Source organism: Dipodomys spectabilis, unplaced genomic scaffold (genome assembly GCF_019054845.1).
Source record: "Dipodomys spectabilis isolate Male_0828 unplaced genomic scaffold, ASM1905484v1 ptg000138l, whole genome shotgun sequence".
NCBI classification, from domain to species: domain Eukaryota; kingdom Metazoa; phylum Chordata; class Mammalia; order Rodentia; family Heteromyidae; genus Dipodomys; species Dipodomys spectabilis.
This window is the reverse complement of record NW_024870815.1, coordinates 7637257-7654908: the sequence shown is the minus strand read 5'-3', so window position 1 is coordinate 7654908 and position 17652 is coordinate 7637257. Positions and strand designations below refer to the sequence as shown.

Here is a 17652-nt window from a genome sequence, read left to right as displayed (position 1 = left end):
CATTTTACCTTACATCACCTTATCTGACCTTTTCTGCTTGAGTCAGACATATACTAGATATGCAATGGTTATTTTTGAGGTAGGATCTTGCTTTTGCTCGGCTATCCTGGAACACTTCCTATTTTTCGTTTCGTTCTCTGTGATGCGAGGCATGTTCTAGCATGCTCAGTTTTTTTCTGTGGGGATGGGAGTCTCACAAACTGGCTTTGAACCACAATCTTCCCAAACTCAGCTTCCTGAACAGCTGGGATTGCAGGGGTGAGTCACTGCACCAACTGAATGTTCTATTTTGGACAATGAGGTGAGTTTCAAGATCCTCGTCTTCAAAGAGAGGGGACGCAGACGTGCCACTGATGGATTTATCTTCAGAACAGAAGGCAACAGAATTTGAGAGCCACCCCAAGCCTAGCTTTGCGCTTGCTAAACTGTCTCCTCCCCTTAGGGCCAGTCACCCTGGGAGAAGGGTCCAGAGCAGCCCAGAGCACCAGACACCAGAGGTGTTCAGACACGGTCCCCAGACCCATCATTGAGGCGAAATGGCCAAGCGCACACAGCACCCAGAGACCCCATGCGTGCCAGATCTCTTCTCCTGACTCGGTGCCACCTCCCCAAGCTCGCTCTGGCTGCTGCGTTATTGCAACTGCAAAAAAAAAAAAAAGTCCCCACATCACACGTTACAGAGAGTTGTCGCAATGAGGGCTGGCAAGGCAGCTTCCGCCACCGGCCCCTCCTACCCTGCCCCTCGCCCAGTACCATGGGAAGAGGCTGCTCCCACCCCCAGAAGAACTCAATTCGCGGTGAGAGTCAAGTTCCCACATCCTGTTGACTGGGGCTGGGTACTCTCACCAGCCGCAGAGACCCAGCCTACTGGAACCTGTCACAGCCCATTGGCAACGAAGTAGCGGTTTTGTTAGAGATGGAAGACTGGATTCATGGCTGGGGTCAATGAAGAAGCTGTGGAAGTCATTTCCCAAGGGCCATCTGTATGTATCCACCACGGTGAAAGTCAAGTCAACTCCATCCAATAGCCAGGATGTTTAATGCATAGAATCGGGGGGGGAAATGTGCCAGGCTGGACCCCAGGGTTTGATGCGGGGAGAAGGGGGAAGTAGTGTACTGCTGCTGAAGAGGGGAAAAAGGTCTCAGTTTTTAGATTTCAGTAAGGAAACAGTATACACATTAAGTATGTGAATTATAATTTATTAAGCACCTAAATGTTGAGACATTGTTAATGGGGATGTGAAAAAAAATTCACTGCCAGTTCATTACCAGTATAGGAACTTGCCATGTACTATATTTGAGAAGGGCTTTTGTCACAAGTGCCATATTCTCAGGTTGTTTTCATTAACCCTCGCTTTGTTATATAATTTCTGACAACAATGTATCTTTGTCTCTGTCTCTCTGTCTCTCTCTCTGTCTCTCTTCCCTCTCTTCCTCACTTTCTCCTGCTGGGGATCAAACACAGGGACATCCACATGCACCTGCAGAGCTAGCACTCTACGCTGAGCTCTATCCTTTGTCCATACATTTTAGAAAGAAATATTATTTTATTTTATTTGTCAGTTGTGGGGCTTGAACTCTGGGCCTGGGTGCTGTCCCTGAGCTCTTCCGCTCAAGGCGAGCAGTCTACCACTTGCCACAGGGCCACTCCAGTTAAATGGACATAAGAGTCTCACAGACTTTCCTGCCCAGTCTGGCATTGAACCATGATCCTCAGATATCACCCTCCTGTGTAGCTAGGATGACAGGCGTGAGACACAGGTGCCCAGAAGAAAGAAATATTGTAAAATAAAGTAATTCCCTCTGCCAAGATTTCTAGTTAAAGGGGAAATATATAGCTTTCCACTATGTGTGCATGTTTATGAGTGTGTGTGTGTGTGTGTGTGTGTGTGTGTGTGTGTGTGTGTGTGTGTGTGCATGTTGGAAGGCTGGCTGTGGGGAACCCATCTTACTTTCTTTAATTTAGACAATGCAAATTAGTTCTTAAAAAAAAAAAACTATTTCTCTGTGAAAGTTTGAACTGTTTGACTCTGCATATTTTCACCATCCTTCCTGCTCTAAAGTTTTGCCAACTTAGGGAAGTGCTTTCTGTCTTCTCAGTCTTTTTGGTAGGCCTTCCGGTCCCTCTTTGACAGAGTGGTGTCTACACAATCATAGTACTCTAGGCAAAATGCACTCCTGCCTTCCTCCTTCCCTCTCCCACATGTCCTGCCTACAGTCTGGAAAACCCTGGACAGGAGGGCTGGCTTCCGGGAGCCTTTTTTTCTTTATTTGTGAGGTAGCCTTGCTGCCACTGTACCTAGAGTCCTGATGTAGACAACTGAGGACTGAGGGGAACAAATGGTGTTCTGTGAAAAGAACTAAGTCATGAGCAATAATATTATTTCAACATAGCAACAAAAGGAAAACTCTTCTGTGTGTCTGTGTTTGGGTACTGATGCAGGGACTTGAACTCAGGGATTGGGCACTATCCATTAGCTTTTTTGCTCAAGATGAGTGTTCTACCACTTGAGCCACACTACAGATTTTTCTTTTTTTTTTTCTTTTCTTTATTTATTTATTGGTGGTTAATTGGAGATAAAAGTCTCACTAACTTTTCTGCCAGGTCTTCAAACCACAATCTTCAGATCTTAGCCTCCTGATTATTATAGGAGTGAACCATCATACTCAGCTTATCAATGATTTTTTTTAAAGAAACAGCTTTGGAAAACTATTATCACTCACTGCATCACACAATGATGCAGTATTACATGCCATCCAGTGGAGATATTTTATTCTCTTCTTTCATAATAGCATCCTCAGGAATGATTCCGTCTCCTCTTGCTTTAACTGCAAACATGACACAAACACATCTTACAGAGGTAAAATTTGGCTTCATTGTCTTAGATTCATTAGTTAACTACAGCTTATAGGTTTTTATTTCTGTTGTGCTTTAAAACACGTACTGAAGATGAGTCTTTCAAAGGCATGCAACTTTAAAAAACATCTGCAGTTGTAACATTTTATATCATTGGGTTTATATACAATCTTATTGGGAGTTTAGAGTGTAGTCTATTTTAAAAAATTAAAAGCAGACTTTCTGGTATGATGTTTGTAATGATTCAAGAGCAGGAGAACTATCTCAATCAATGTTTTGGGGCCCTGGTCACTCTAGGATGGGAGGTTACGCAGCATCCTAGGTCTCTACAAATAGATGCTCTTCTCCCTCTCCTCTACACTGGTCATGTCAATGGAACATTGTCTCCAGGTATTCCCACGTATGCCCCAGCTGAGATGGCCTGAATGAACTTAAGTCCCTAAAGATATTTAGACATCTGAATACTCACAATAAACCCAAAGCAAGCCCCTCACTCCCAATAACTGATGGCATAGTTTAGTTTTCCATATATAACTATGTAGATACACTGGCTACAAAAGAACATGTTTTCTGGATGTGAACACCTCAGCCTTTACCTGGACCCTTGGTTCATTGCCTTTATGTAGATTGCTAAGAGCAGAAAGATTGGAGAGTACCAGGGCCTGTGGCAAGTATGTAAGTTTATAAAAATAAAACATATATAATTCTGAGAAAGGACAAAATATGGGGGATAAGGAAAGTGGATTTCTCTGAAGAGAATTTCTACAATCATACCCGTACAATTACATAGCAATGGACATGAATAGTTTGAGCTAAGCATCATACCATTATGTAACTAGTGAGGGTAACGATGAATTGCTACAAAAGACTTTGGAAAATAAATTTCAAGTAATTTGAGATGAAATGTTTGTTTTACCTAAACCATTGTAAACCCTGAGGTCATTAGATTATGAAATACCTGTTCTTATAATAAGTGGAAGGTCAATCATTAAAACATTAAGAGATTAAAACAATCTACAAACAACTGGATGCCCATTGCTCACACCTGTAATTGTGGCTACTCAGGAGACTAAGATCTGAGGATTGCAGTTCAATATCAGTCCAAGTTAGAAAGTCCATGAGATTCGCATCACCTTGACGGTAAAATTAAATTAAAACAAAAAAAAAGAAAGTCCATGAGATTCTCATCTCCAATTCATCACAGAAACAACAGGAGGGAGAGCTGTGGCTCAAGTGGTAGGGTGCTAGCCTTTGCTAGCACAAAAGCTCAGGGACCAAAATCATGGCCAGAGCTCAAGCCCTAGGACTGGCAAAAAAGAATCTATAAATAATATACAGCAATACAAGCCATTTGACCAGGGGAAAAGCAGAGTTAATACTGAAAATCTTAACACTCGAATTTCACAAATATGAAACAATCACAACTTCTACTGTACATCAGGTAAATATCAACAAAAACAAGGTGCCAAGCAGAGCTTTCTGTGTAGGCAAAGAGGCAAACATGTCTGTGAAGATATGTGTTTTATGAATATTTTACATCTGCTTAATTCATCAATATACCTAAGAAATTGGTGTCAGTTACCTCTAGAGAGAGAAACTGAGGAAGGTCACTATATAGTTTCTTCTTTGAAGCTGATTGGTTCTGAGAGTAAAGGAGCAACTACTATTTGGAAGCAACAGGTATAAACTTACAAAGTACTGGTAAATGAGGGCGTGTGATTGCACTGTCACCAGTGGATGAACTGCAGGGGTTAAATGGACTAACATACTTGTCTCTCTATTGGTACCTCTACTACCTTCTTGTGTTTAGAAAGAGATCTAGGAGAAATGGTTATTCAACCTGCAATGAAATGCAAGTGTTTTAAAAATCACTGTGGCCACTAAGGAAAAAATAAGCCTAGCCCCTTTCAAGATAAGGCGATGAAAAACCTTCTCTTAACAAATTTACTAATGATCATAAGATCAACCAACCCTACTGCTATGAATGTTTATGTTGTAATAGTCTTGGAGTTTAGCTTGCAATTTGTCAGACATGTCAGTGTGAGCTCAGCTGCCCTTTTCTTTCTTTCTTCATGGGCTTCTGCTCATTTTTATTCCTCAACACCCAGTAGGAAGGGTGGGTCAGATATCACAGGTAGTATATTATCCGTGAATACGCTTATTCTAGTTCCATTGGCTTAACGTTAGGAAGGTTTCTCACTTCCAAATTTGATCAACTGGCAAAAATGATATTCTGGAAGTAACTAGTGAATGGGAGACAGTGATGGCAGAAAAATCAGTGGATTATATTACAGGCAGTTTTTAATCTAAGAACTTTACATGCAATCAAAGAAACAAGCCGGGTCTGGTGATACATACTGTAATCCCAGCACACAAAAGGTAGAGGTAGAAGAATACAGAGTTTAAGGCAGCAAGTCTAGACTACACAGTGAGACCTTGTCTAAATTTTTTTTAAAATCCTTTGAGAAATATGGCTATCATTGTCATTCTAGAGATGAATAAAACTGGGTTTTAGAGAGGTTAAGAAACTAGTTAGGTCACACAATTAGTAAGAGCCAACGTTTGAACTTAAGTCCGTGATTTCAGAGGTTGTGCTTTTAATCTAGATGCCACAGGTCCTCTCTGGCCCGGGTTGGCAGCCAAGCACTTAAGTTTCATTGCCAAATCTACAACTTCCACATTCTCTAAATTAAAAACAGGACATGGACTTGGACAATGGGTTAGGGTATTTCAAGGGGTTTCCCCCCACAAACTCTAAGATGCAAAGTTTCTAGAACAAAGCAGAATCCCGTTTCCTTCCCAATGCAGTGAGCGAAGAGGACAGGATGATTACTAAGGTTTATCTTCTGTATTTTAAAAAAATAGGAAATCTTCTTAAGTATTAATATTCTTTAAAATGCTTTAAAATATAAACTCATTTAATTTTTCTTTTTCTTTGGGGGAAGGGTCTGGTCGTGGGGCCTGAACTCTGGGCCTGGGCGCTGTCCCTCAGCTCTTCAGCTCAAGGCTAGTGCTCTACCACTTGAGCCATAGCACCACTTCCAGCTTTTTTCTTTTTGCTTATGTGGTGCTGAGGAATCAAACCCAGGCCTCAGGCATGCAAGGCAAGCGCTCTACCACTGAGCCACCTTCCCAGCCCCTCATTTAATTTTTCTAAGCCCTATAACTAGGCATTATTTTGCCTATGATGGAGATATAAAACTAGTTTATGTTCCATGCCCATGGTCAAATAGCTAATAAAATTCACGTGAGGCCACCTGCCTCCTGAGTCAATGCGAAGTGTTAAAAATCTAAAATAAATTATAGCTCTAGAATGTTAGTTATATCAGAATGCAGGAAAGGTTTCGAATCAAAGAAATCCACCTCAGAAATAGACTTAGTTCCAGGTGAGGACTATTTTAAGTTTGGTGCTTTTTTGTGTGTGCTAGGGAGTTTGAAGCCTAAGGCTTGCCTGTGCAGAGCATATGCTTTACTACCAAGTTCCGTTCCCTGCCCTGGCAGGTGGAACTTCTTTATGCTTCTCATGCTAACGTTACTGGGTTTGCAGCTGTGAGAGCCCTAGATGCTCAGGGAAGGGCTTGGCCTTCCCTGTTTCCTCCTCTACACCCATACCTTGAGGGGCTGCTTGAGGATCTGGGGAAATCGTGGGGATACAAAATTGAGAAGGGAGGCAAGAAAGAAAATACGATCTTAGAAAATAAAGCTTTGATACAAGAGAACAAGCTAATGACGCAACGTGCAAGCTAGAAACTGAGGCTTTGATTCGAATTTTTCCCTCTGGCCTACGTCCTTCACCACCACCGTACAAATGTATATGCACTACAGTTTAAAATGGGGATGAGTGCCTGCCCATTTCTCTTCAAGTCAGTGTGCAAAGTACTCAGTTCCATGTTATATTCCTTAAGCGCATCTTAGAACCATGAGGGTGTCAGACCCTGTGATGGGTGTTCTTGAGAGCCAGAAAGGAATGAGATGGTTTCTGGACTTTGGAGCCGTTAGCAGCCCAGGTTTGCCTGTGAGCCTTTCAACATGTTATTTAATGGTTTCCTTATATGAAGATCATGCTGGGGTTGAGGTAGGCATCTTATAAATTTTCTCTTAATATACAGAACATGGCAGCTGCGTTTCCATTTGGCAGATGATGAAATGTAGACTAAGAGTCTAACTGTGGATGAGACTATTTACTAGTGGACTAAGAGTCAAATCAAGTTCTGTTACTCCTTCCATGGCACCTTCCTGCCATTTCAGCCTCAGTTTCCTTTCCTGTGAAATGAGAGTTAAATGCTGCACTCTGCTGCCGTGTCTGCAAGAATGAGATGGAACAATCTAGAATAGAGCGCACATCTTTACACACTACACAATGGTTCTTAAAATGTGTTCTGAGCTGGGCGCTGGTGGCTCCTGCCTGTCATCCTAGCTACTCAGGAGGCTGAGATCTGAGGATTGCAGTTCAAAGGCAGCTGGGGCAGTGAAGTCCCCTGAGACTCTTCTTTCCAATAAAGCACCAGAAAACCAGAAGTGGTGCTGTAACTCAAGTGGTAGAGTGTTCGCCTTGAGCTGAAGAGCTGAGGGTCAGTGCCCAAGCCTGGAGTTCAAGCCCCACAACCAACAACAACAAAAAAAATGTGTTTTGAGATATTTTAAGGTAGAAAAAGATTATCGTGGTGATATACAGACTTAGGTACACATAAAGATATTTGTAGCTATAGCTATATTTATCTGTGTATTTCTGTTAGAGACAGGGTCTCATTATGTAGCCCAAGTTGGCAATGAATTTGGGGCTGGGATTTCAGGCATATGTCACCAGGCTCAGTTTGTTTAAAACCTTAAATTTTCAAATATCGCTCAAAGAACTAGAAAAAGAATAGCTACCTTGGACACCAAGGACCGAGCACCCCACAGAATCCCCTACAGAAAATGAGATTGAGACTGGAAAGTGTACACTTGCTTTCTTTGCCAAGTAATAGCTTCACCCTGGGCAAAGAAGGAGAGACTGTTAACAGGACCTTGAAGAAAGAGTGATAATAGATGAGATAGTCTGAGGGAACAAAAGTCTCCAACAAGACTTCCTAGCCTGACCTTACTCCTTACTCTCTTGGCTGCAAATATCCACTCCATGTAAGCAGCACCTACTCTGAAAGCAAGCACACGCTAGAGCCTACAAGTTTAGATACAGTAGAGCCTTAGCACCGGGAATTTATTAGTAATTTGAACGCCTCACTCTATTACTTTGTCATACAAAGTTAGTAGTGTATGCTGTATCCCCTGACAGCAAACAGACTTTAAAAATGTGAAAAGAATCTTTACATGTCACATATGGTTGGTGAGAACACCAGCCATAGCAATGCTAAGCATGGCCACGGTGTGGAAGCCATGCTACCTAAATGCACAGCCCAGCATACCTTCCTGTCTCAAGTGCAGTTTCCATTTCACATAGTCCATTGGAAAACGTCCAAGAATTCATGTGGTATATTTTCAGATGAACAACAAATGGGGAAGTATCAAGTCAGAGTCAATCCAACCAAATAGCTCGAGACTAACAGTGAGAAGAAAGGGGGAAAAAGTTGTTACCTAGGTAAAAAAACAAAAAAAGAGCAAATCACAGTAGGATGACAAAACAAAAAAGAAGAATATGCACAACAGGAGCCTGCCCCTTTCAAGAGACTCTCACACTTATTTTGCCATAGAGGAACTTGGGTGTTCATATCTTGCTAACCAATCAGCAATGCTGTGGGCCTCAAACCAGGAAGTCCTTTAAAGGTGTAGCATTTTAAGCGGTGCAAGTGAGACTTGGGGCTCTCAGCTGGTTTTTGTTCCCTATCCTTGTAGGATGGAAAAGCAGATGTGAAGTCTCTCATGGCGAAGTTTAACACAGGGAGTCATCCGACAGAGGAAGTCTCAGTCAGCAACCGGCCCTTCAAAATCACAGGGCAAAACTCACCTTCAGGAATACAAGCCAGAAAAAACTTATTCAGCAACCAAGGAAATGCCTCCCCTCCTACAGGATCCGGCACCGGGCCCAAGTTTGCGACCCCAAAGCCACCTTTGGCAATGAAACCTACTACTGAGGAAAAGCCTGACAAGGAGCCCAAACCCCCATCCTTAAAGCCTAGTGGAGGGGGTCAAAGATTCGGAACACTGACAAACCCAGCCACCAGAGAACCTGAGGTAAAAGTGGGATTTCTGAAACCTGTAGGCCCTAAACCCAGCAATGTACCCAAAGAAGATCCCAAACCCGTGTTTCCCCGGCCTGCTGGGCATAAGCTGTCATTTCACAGTGCGAACCAAGACCAAGACTTAAAGACACCCGGCTCGAAGCCGGGGCCTCCTCTTCCAGCTCCAGAAAATGAGCAAAAGCAAGCATTCCCAAAGTTAGCTGGAGCTAAAAGCAAATTTATGTTGGCATCCCAAGAAGCTGACGCCAAACCCCTCTTCCCCAAACCTGCTTTTGGCCACAAGGCAACCCTGAGTCCCGAGGAAGCCCAGGAAGATGACAGAGCCATCAAGAAAGGACCCCCAGGACCTCCAGGAGTCAAGTCCAAAGTAGTCCCTTCAAAACCAGGAAGGGAAGATCCAGAAAATAAGGACCAAGGGGCTGACACATCCAGTTCACCCTTTCCTGGAGTTGTTCTGAAACCTGCTGCAAGCAGAGGAAGCCCAGGATTCTCTAGAAATGGCGAAGAAAAGAAAGAAGATAGGAAGGTAGACGCTACCAAGAACATCTTCCTGAGCAAAATGCACCAGGAGGAAGCAGCTTTGGGACCTTCTCCTGCCAAGTTTCCTAAGGCCCCTTCCAAGCTGACAGTGGGGAAGCCGTGGGCTCAAAGCCAAGAGAAGGAGAAGGGAGACAAGAATGCTACCACCCCAAGGCAGAAGCCACTGCCTTCCTTGGTGACCTTGGGTCCACCTCCGCCAAAACCCAGCCGACCACCCCATGTCGACCTGACAAGATTCCGAAAAGCTGATTCTGCAAACAGTAAGTTGTTTTCTCATTGCTAATTAGTACAGCTTCTGAGGGAGAGTTGAGAGCAAGGAAAAATTCCCTAATGTCTCGGTCGTGTGTATGCCATGAGTTTTCTTTGGCACCTTCTTCGTTGGTATGGGAGCTCTGAGGAAATAGGAAGTCTGAGTTCTCTGTAACATTCTATGAGAAAATGCCTAGGTGGGCTGGGTTTTTCAAGGGGACCGGGGTGGTGGGAGGAAGGAAATACACCCCTTTGATTGATGAGTGGTTTTGCTTAATGAAAAGCATTGTATTTACTTCCTTAGTTTGGGTCTTATTTCTGCTGAATGAGATTAAGGTGTTACCCTAACCCTCTCCCCCCCACACAAAAATGCAGAAATATAAGCGATCTTTTAAGTCAATAGTTCTCAAAGGGAGAACTATTATTTGGGGGAGGATTTTATTGTTGTTATTTTCTTTGTTTTAAAGCCATTTATCCTTGTTGGAATAAACTTAGCTTTTTTTTTTTTTAAGTTAACATAATGTAACATGAGTGGGTTCACCGAGATATTTCCATATTTACACACGGTGCACTTAGAACAAATTCACCCTCACCCCATCATATGGCCATTCTTCCCTGCCTTCCTTCCAAAGCAGGGTTTTTGTTTGTTTTACTTTTGTCTCTTGGATGCCAGTACTGGGGATTGAACTCAAGGCATGTGCGCTCTCCCTTAGCTTTTTACTCAAGGATAGTACTCTGCCACTTGAGTCACAGTTCCACTCTGGCCCTTTTGGAGTCCCACAGACTTTCCTGATCATACTAGCTTTGAACCACAATCCTCAGATCTTAGTCTCCTGGATAGCTAAGATTACATGCAAGAGGCCGTTCTAACTGTCACAAGTGGAGAGTACTATTGGCACCTAGCCACTAGAAGTCCAGAAGGTCTGTTAGCTTCCTAAAGAGTCCAGGACAGCCCCTTACTTCAAAGAATTATCCAGGCCAAAATGCCAACAATGCACAGGATAAGAAACCTCTTCTGTACGATTTCAGGTAATTGCATTCACGTTTCCTGAGTCTAATATTCAAATAGAAGAATAGGATTCAGGAGATGGTCCTTTGATTTTTTTTTGTTTGTTTCCTGGCCGAATTTGTTTTGAACATCTCTGATTCATAATGTAGAACCACAGCTAGAGTAATGAGCCAAATGAAGGGATATGTTATTCTCCTTCCAGGTAGATAGTTTAATTTTCTGTTAGTGCTGCCACAGTAATATGATGGTAGGTGGTGGAATTTGATACTTGGTGAAGATTTGTAACCCTGCACCATAATGAGAAAAGCTCTCTCTGCCTGGATGATGAATACCTTTGGCAAGCAATATACAATTGGTATATGTTGTGAGGTAGGAAAAGGATGCTTGCAAGTGACTATCAACTCTGTTAGTCTCCTAGCAAAATAATAGTCTCATTAAAGCATCTCTGGGCCAAACAGTTGTTTATTCCCTTTTTCTCTGTGAAGGCAATTTACAATAGGACCAGTATAGTCTTTGCTGGTACACAGATTAGTGATCGAGTCTTCCATTAAGAGAGCACCTTAGGAACCATACCATGACTACCCATTTTCTAGCATCGAGTTCACACTACAGGATATATCTCCTCATCTCTCATCTTGTGTTTCTGCTGACTTATGTATCAGAACTGTATAGAAAAGCTTTAGAAACACAGTATTTAATCAATTAGACTAGCCACTCAGTTACTAAAATATTGTGTCAGTTTGTTTCTAAAGCTTTTCTAGTAGAAATCCTGCTACTAAAAATAATTTTGTGCCTGTGTCATAAAAGACATTTATTTTCTAAACACAGAAAGGTTTTTTGTTTTTCGTTTTGTCCGTCTTGGGCCTGGGCGCTGTCTCTGAGCTCTTCAGCTCAAAGTGAGCACTCTACAGCTTGAGCCACAGCACCATGTCTGGTTTTTCTGGTGATTAATTGGAGATAAGAGTCTCATGGACTTTCCTGCCCGGACTGGCTTGGAACTGTGATCCTCAGATCTCAGCCTCCTGAGTTGCTAGGATTACAGGTGTGAGCCACTGGTGCCTGGCTTAAACACAGAAAGTATTTTAAAGGCCTGGTCAACAGACTACGAATGCTGCCTGCTATGTTTCCTAAACTATGGTAGGTAACTTAGCACTTATTTAAAAGGTTTAAAACTGTAGTCAACTTGAAAAGAACATATTCATGGTATGTAATAGCCAGATGAAGAGCTGGAAAAGAATTAAATTTCTGTTGTAACTGAATAAACAGTTCTGAGATTGTATTTATCATCCTACAGCACATAAGAATTTATTAAGTATGCATATATATTCACATGTGGCATGTTATATTTGCAGTCTTTAGATGGAGACTTTAAGGGTTCACTAAGTATAATTATCTCCCTCGTTCCTCAGTGAGTGGGGAGGCATTGAGATGTGACTTACCCAAAGTCACAGATCCAAGATTAAAACCTAAATCTTCAGTGATTCATCCATATCCTGCTGGTGTATATTATGTATAATTATGTTTCGTGTATATGTATATTATTTATGTATATTGAATATTTGCATACCATTACAAATGCACGCATATGATGTTAATATTTTTAATAGGCTCACTAACTCCCAAAGTGGTTTTCTTTTTCTTTTTCTTTTCTTCTGCTTGTCTTACGGCTTGAACTCTGGGCCTAGGCGCTGTCCCAGAGCATCATTTCGCTCAAGGCTAGTGCTCTACCACTTGAGCCACAGTGCCGCTTCCAGCATTTTTGGAGTAGTTGATTGGAGATAAGAGCCACCGGCACCCAACTGCAGACTGGTTTTCTGAAACAAGGTCTCTCTTTGTAGTCTAGACTGGTCAATTCAAAATCCTACTCTTTGAAACCTCCAGATTCATGTGTGTGCCCATCACATCTGGCTCAGTTATCATTTTAATAATTATAATAACTCATCAAGTACAGCAATCTTCATGAATTCATTTTAAGCCCAGTTGCAATATCTAGGTTATTAACTTTTAATATTAATAGTACAGACACTAATATAAGAGCTATTTGTCCTTTAACAAATTTCAGAGTCAGCAGAGTTGGGTTTTAAGCATCATCGTTATAGCTATGTAACATTAGGCAAATTGCTTTACCTCTTCCTTTTTCAATGTCGTTTCTTTAATGGCATTGAATACCTGGGCTGAGATCAGGAAGATCATGGTTTCAGTAGCCTGTGCCTGACATCCAGCAACAGTGGGACTCTTAAGTAGGAAGATTAGGGTGCAGTCTGCCTAGGGTAAAAGGCCCTACCTCAAAATAATGCTAGAGGCATGGTTCAAGTGGTGAAGTGCCTAGCAAGTGCGGGTCTCTGAGTTCAAACATCAGTCCCACCAAGAGAAGAAAAAGAAGCGGGAGCAGGAAAGCCAGGCTTGATTGCTGCTATCCCAAGACTGGTATCATCAGGGTAGTTTTTCAGGGGTATTGCTTCCAGATAGCATTCATTTTCTCCATGAACTTCAGTTTGGAAAAATAAAAAAGAAATGTCCCTAATTTTCTGTGGACCATGATGGGTTGCAGCTGCTTAGATTAGCAGCTTCCATTTAAAAAAAAAAAAAAGCTCTTCTAGATCAGCTGCCACAGACTCTAAGGGTCTGGGCATAGCTGGGCACCAAGGCTTATGCTTGTAATTATAGTTATTCAGAGGGCTGAGATCGGAGGTTTGAGGTTCAAAGCCAGCCCAGGCAGACAATTTGAGAGACTCATCTCTCTAGTTAACAAAATAAAAGCTGAAAGTAGAACTGTAGCTCAAATGTCCATCCTTGAGTGAAAAGAAATGTCAAAAGAGAGTAAGAGGCCTTAAGCTCCAGTAAGAGCATAATAAATAAACAAGTAGATAAGTAGATAAGTAAATAATCCAGCACAGATGACACCTAAAGATTTGTTATGGTTTTCAGTTAAAATGTGGGGTTTTGTTTGTTAGATTATAAATAACACCAGAAGCTCCATTAAGAGCTTACCAGTTTCTCATTTGGAATACCATACAATATAATCTTTTTGTTTCCTAGAGTTATTCCCCCACAAAAGCCTATTTTATTAGAATTTCGTGTCTCCCAAATTTGTTATATTCAATTTTAACAATGTTGTAGAATCCATTGTTGTTAGTAGTATTGTTTGTCCAGATTCAGGAAAAACTAAGAATTTAAATTATCAATGATTTTTAAAAAATCAATGATTGTAGGCTTTAATAAAAAATGTGTTCTAAAAAATATTCTCTAAAGGCTTAGCAATTAACCTGGATATGCAATTTTAATATTCTCTAAAGCTTAGCAATTACTGGATAACTTCTGATAACACTCATGCCCTTGTCCTCAACTAGATGGACACAAAATGAATAGAGAAAAGAGCATCTGGCTTGCTCATATAAGTAGCCCACTCCCTTATAAATGATACGATTGTCTAGAACATACTGCTTCCTGAACACAGAAACTAATATCTTTTTTCTCAGAGTCATTTAAGAATACAAAGATCTCAACTTACAAAAATATCCAAAATATCAAAATATTCTCTGAACTAACCATTCCTTTGGTTCCCTTTGGGTTCTGAATTGTGTGTGCAAGGACTGTTTCTCAAGTACCTGGAAGGCCTCACTAGCGAAGTTCAATCTTTGAAGAACCCTAAGCCTAACTGTTGGTTTGTGTGTAGGAGTTAGTGAAAACCTGCTAGGAAATATTCAGCTCAAGTGTTTTTCTAATCTTATTCTTTTTGTTTGGTCAGTCGTGGAGCTTGAACTCAGGGCCTGGGCGCTGCCTCGTATTTCTTCACACAAGGCTAATGCTCTATCACTTCTGATTTTCTGATAGTCAATTGGAGATAAGAGTCTTATGGACATTCCTACCTTGGCTGGCTACAAACCATGATTTTCAGATCTCAGCCTTCTGAATAGCTAGGATAATAGGTGTGAGCCACCAGCGCCCAGTAATCTTATTCTTAATACTAGAGAGAACATGAGACCAATTTTCCCTACATTAACTATAAAAAATGATTCATGATGCACCTTGACAGTTAACAGGAATAAGGCCATGCTTTTTTCAATAGCAAGTAACTTACTTCTAGGCATAAGTAAGATTTTTTTGTTTTTCCACGTACCTTAAAGCTGTTGTCTCCCTCTTTCCCTTCATTATCTTTTTATAAATAGTATTGAGTGTGTGTGTGTGTGTGTGTGTGTACATGCGCGCGCACGCTCGTGTGCTCATGCACACACACATGCACATGTTCTGGGACTTGAATTCAGGGCCTTACACTCTTGCTTAGATTTTTTTGCTTGAGGCTGGAGCTCCATCACATGAGCCACACTTCCAGTTCCTGCTTTTTGCTAGTTTGTTGGAGATAACAGTGTCTCAGATTTATCTGTTCTGGCTGGCTTTGAACCAGGATCTTCAGATCTCAGCCTTCTAAGTTAAGCTAGGATTACAGGTGTAAGCCTTCTGCACTTGTCAACACAATATATAATTTCTTAATATAACTTTATTAGTTATTCATAAACTTAAAACTTTTATAAAAGTGTGGTAGTATTTTCTACTCATTTGTAATACAAGAGAGTTATAGGACAAATTTCCACACTCAAATTCATTTAACAAGTTTGAGGATAACTGGCTTTATTATAGCAAGGTCTCACCAAGAATTAATATCGCACTGTGTGCTTAGAATGTAACAAGGGACTTAAAAGAGTAGATCCTGGCTAGATGGGAAGTACATGCCCCTAATCCCAGCTGATCAGGAGGTAGAAAAAGGAGAATCAAAAGTTCAAGGCCATCCCAGAAAAAAAGTAAAAATGAGACCTTGTTTCCAAAAAAGGAAGAAAAGGAGGAGGAAGAGTCTGCTCTTATAGCTCAAGAACACTTGTCCAGCACGTGCAAGGGTACTAGGTTCAATCACCAGCACCACAAAAAAAGAAAGAAAGAAAGAAAAGCATAAAAGAGCAGACTCTAGAACATGCTAGTGAAACATCTCAAAATCTGGGCTATTTCAGGACACTGACAATCAGGAGCAAAGTCCCTTCAGTTCACAGACTGGAAGTTTCCCAATGATGTGGTCCAACTTGCATTAGTAACAAGACCGTCACCACTTTTTTCCAGGCTTTCCTTCTCTAGGAAACTGGAGTTCACTATGCGGCTGACATCTGCTCTTCATTCTTAACACTAGCGTGAGCCCTTCTTGGTCCCTGGTAATGAAGTTTCCCCTAAATTGTCTAAATCTTCTTTTTATTCCACGTTGAAATGCCTAAGGAACCACTTACTAGTGAGCAGCTTACCTGGGTTGAGCGGTATATGTATGTTAAAGACCTTGGTATAATCCAGAACTACTCTTTCATTTTTCTTTTGCTTGTATGTATGTGCTGGTCTGGGACTTGAACTCAGGACCTGGGTTCTGTCCCTGAGCTTTGCATTCTCAAGGCTAACATTCTACCACTTGAACCATGCCTCCATTTACAGTTTTCTTTTTCTTTGGTAATTAATTGGAGATAAAGGTCTTATGGGCATTCTTTCCCCAGGCTAGCTCTGAACTGGATCTCTCAGAACTCAGCTTCCTGAATAGCTAGAATTACAGGTATGAGCCACCATCACCCAGTTGACATCTACTCTTTTAATATACATGTCCCTGGTCAAGACTTAGGTAAGGAGTCCCTCCTCCCTGCGCTATCTCCTGTGTATCTCCTCTCTGCTAAGATGAACCTGCTCCTCTGCCAATACTCTATTCTCTTGAACAGACTGTTTTCTGCTGGTTCATAACCCAACTGCCTCTTTGAGATTTTTTAATGTAATTTTCCTTTTTTATACAATTTTCTTATCGCTTGATAAGCAGTTTGCATGGCTTCTATTTTAAAATGTTGGCACTGAATTGCATTGTGGAGAAGTCTTTGAGTCTAGCTTGAATTTCCCCCTATGAAAATGATTTGCCCTTCTGTCTGGATTCTCAGAAAAAAAATCTTTGTCCTTTAAGTTGTAGAAACCAACCAGGATATATCTATGTCAATCATTCTGTCATCAGTTCTCTCCTGAGATGATTCACTGCTCTGTTCCCAGGCTCTCAGGGACTTTCTGATCCATATGTATAGAGATCACACCATTTCTTTTGATCTGGAGAATGTTTGACAAGCACATCTCCAAGTTCTAATCCTCTGTGATGAATCTGTCTTCCCCTCAGAACTGTGGCTTCAGTTCTGAACATGACTGTCAGTGTGCTTTTGGGTAGAATGAACCCTAGTTGTACAGGTCTGAAGGACTGGGTTCCATTTGGAGATCTCATTCTGGAGCCTTTACCAGGGCAAGGCCAACATTGGCATTGGATCTATTTCTGCCTCTCCTGTGGGCTGCTTCATGTTTAAGGATTTCCCTTCCTCTTCCCAGGGCTATTCATTCACCCAACAGTCCACTTCAACACCATGGGACCAGTAAAGAGACTTTACAGATTTTCTTTTTCCTAGTCCTTCCTCTATAGACTGCTTGGAACTGGAGACCAGGTAGGGAGCTGGTGTCTCCTATGGCAACAGAAGCTTCTATTTCTTCCAGTATCCTATACATTTTAAATTTAGTTTTTATTATCTTTAATTACCTTTAATATACTTTATTACTTTTAAGTAGTTGTGCAAAAGAGTTACCATTCAACAATTCAGTTTATAAGTACAATGCATCTTGATTGATGCACTTTTAAAAGTTTATGCATTAGCCGGTTGCTGGTGGCTCATGCCTGTAATCCTAACTACTCAGGAAGCTGAGAACTGAGGATTGCAGTTCAAAGCCAGCCCGGACAAGAAAGTCCGTGAGAGTCTTACCTCCAATAAACCACT

The 17652-nt window shown here is 41.4% G+C and overlaps 1 protein-coding gene across 3 annotated transcripts in view; it reads left to right on the top strand.

Annotated features, from left to right (window-relative positions):
* Nucleotides 1-17652, top strand: part of Fyb1 (FYN binding protein 1) — a 126772-nt gene that overhangs the window by 38696 nt on the left and 70424 nt on the right. For 2 of the 3 annotated variants that reach the window (XM_042690559.1, XM_042690557.1), the window contains exons 1-2: nucleotides 801-983; nucleotides 8687-9833. In XM_042690559.1, coding sequence (XP_042546493.1) covers nucleotides 933-983; nucleotides 8687-9833 — 1198 coding nt within the window. In that variant the 5' untranslated portion in view covers nucleotides 801-932. Of the gene's footprint in view, nucleotides 1-800; nucleotides 984-8686; nucleotides 9834-17652 lie in introns of those variants that run through there. The other variant, XM_042690558.1, reaches the window with a different exon arrangement.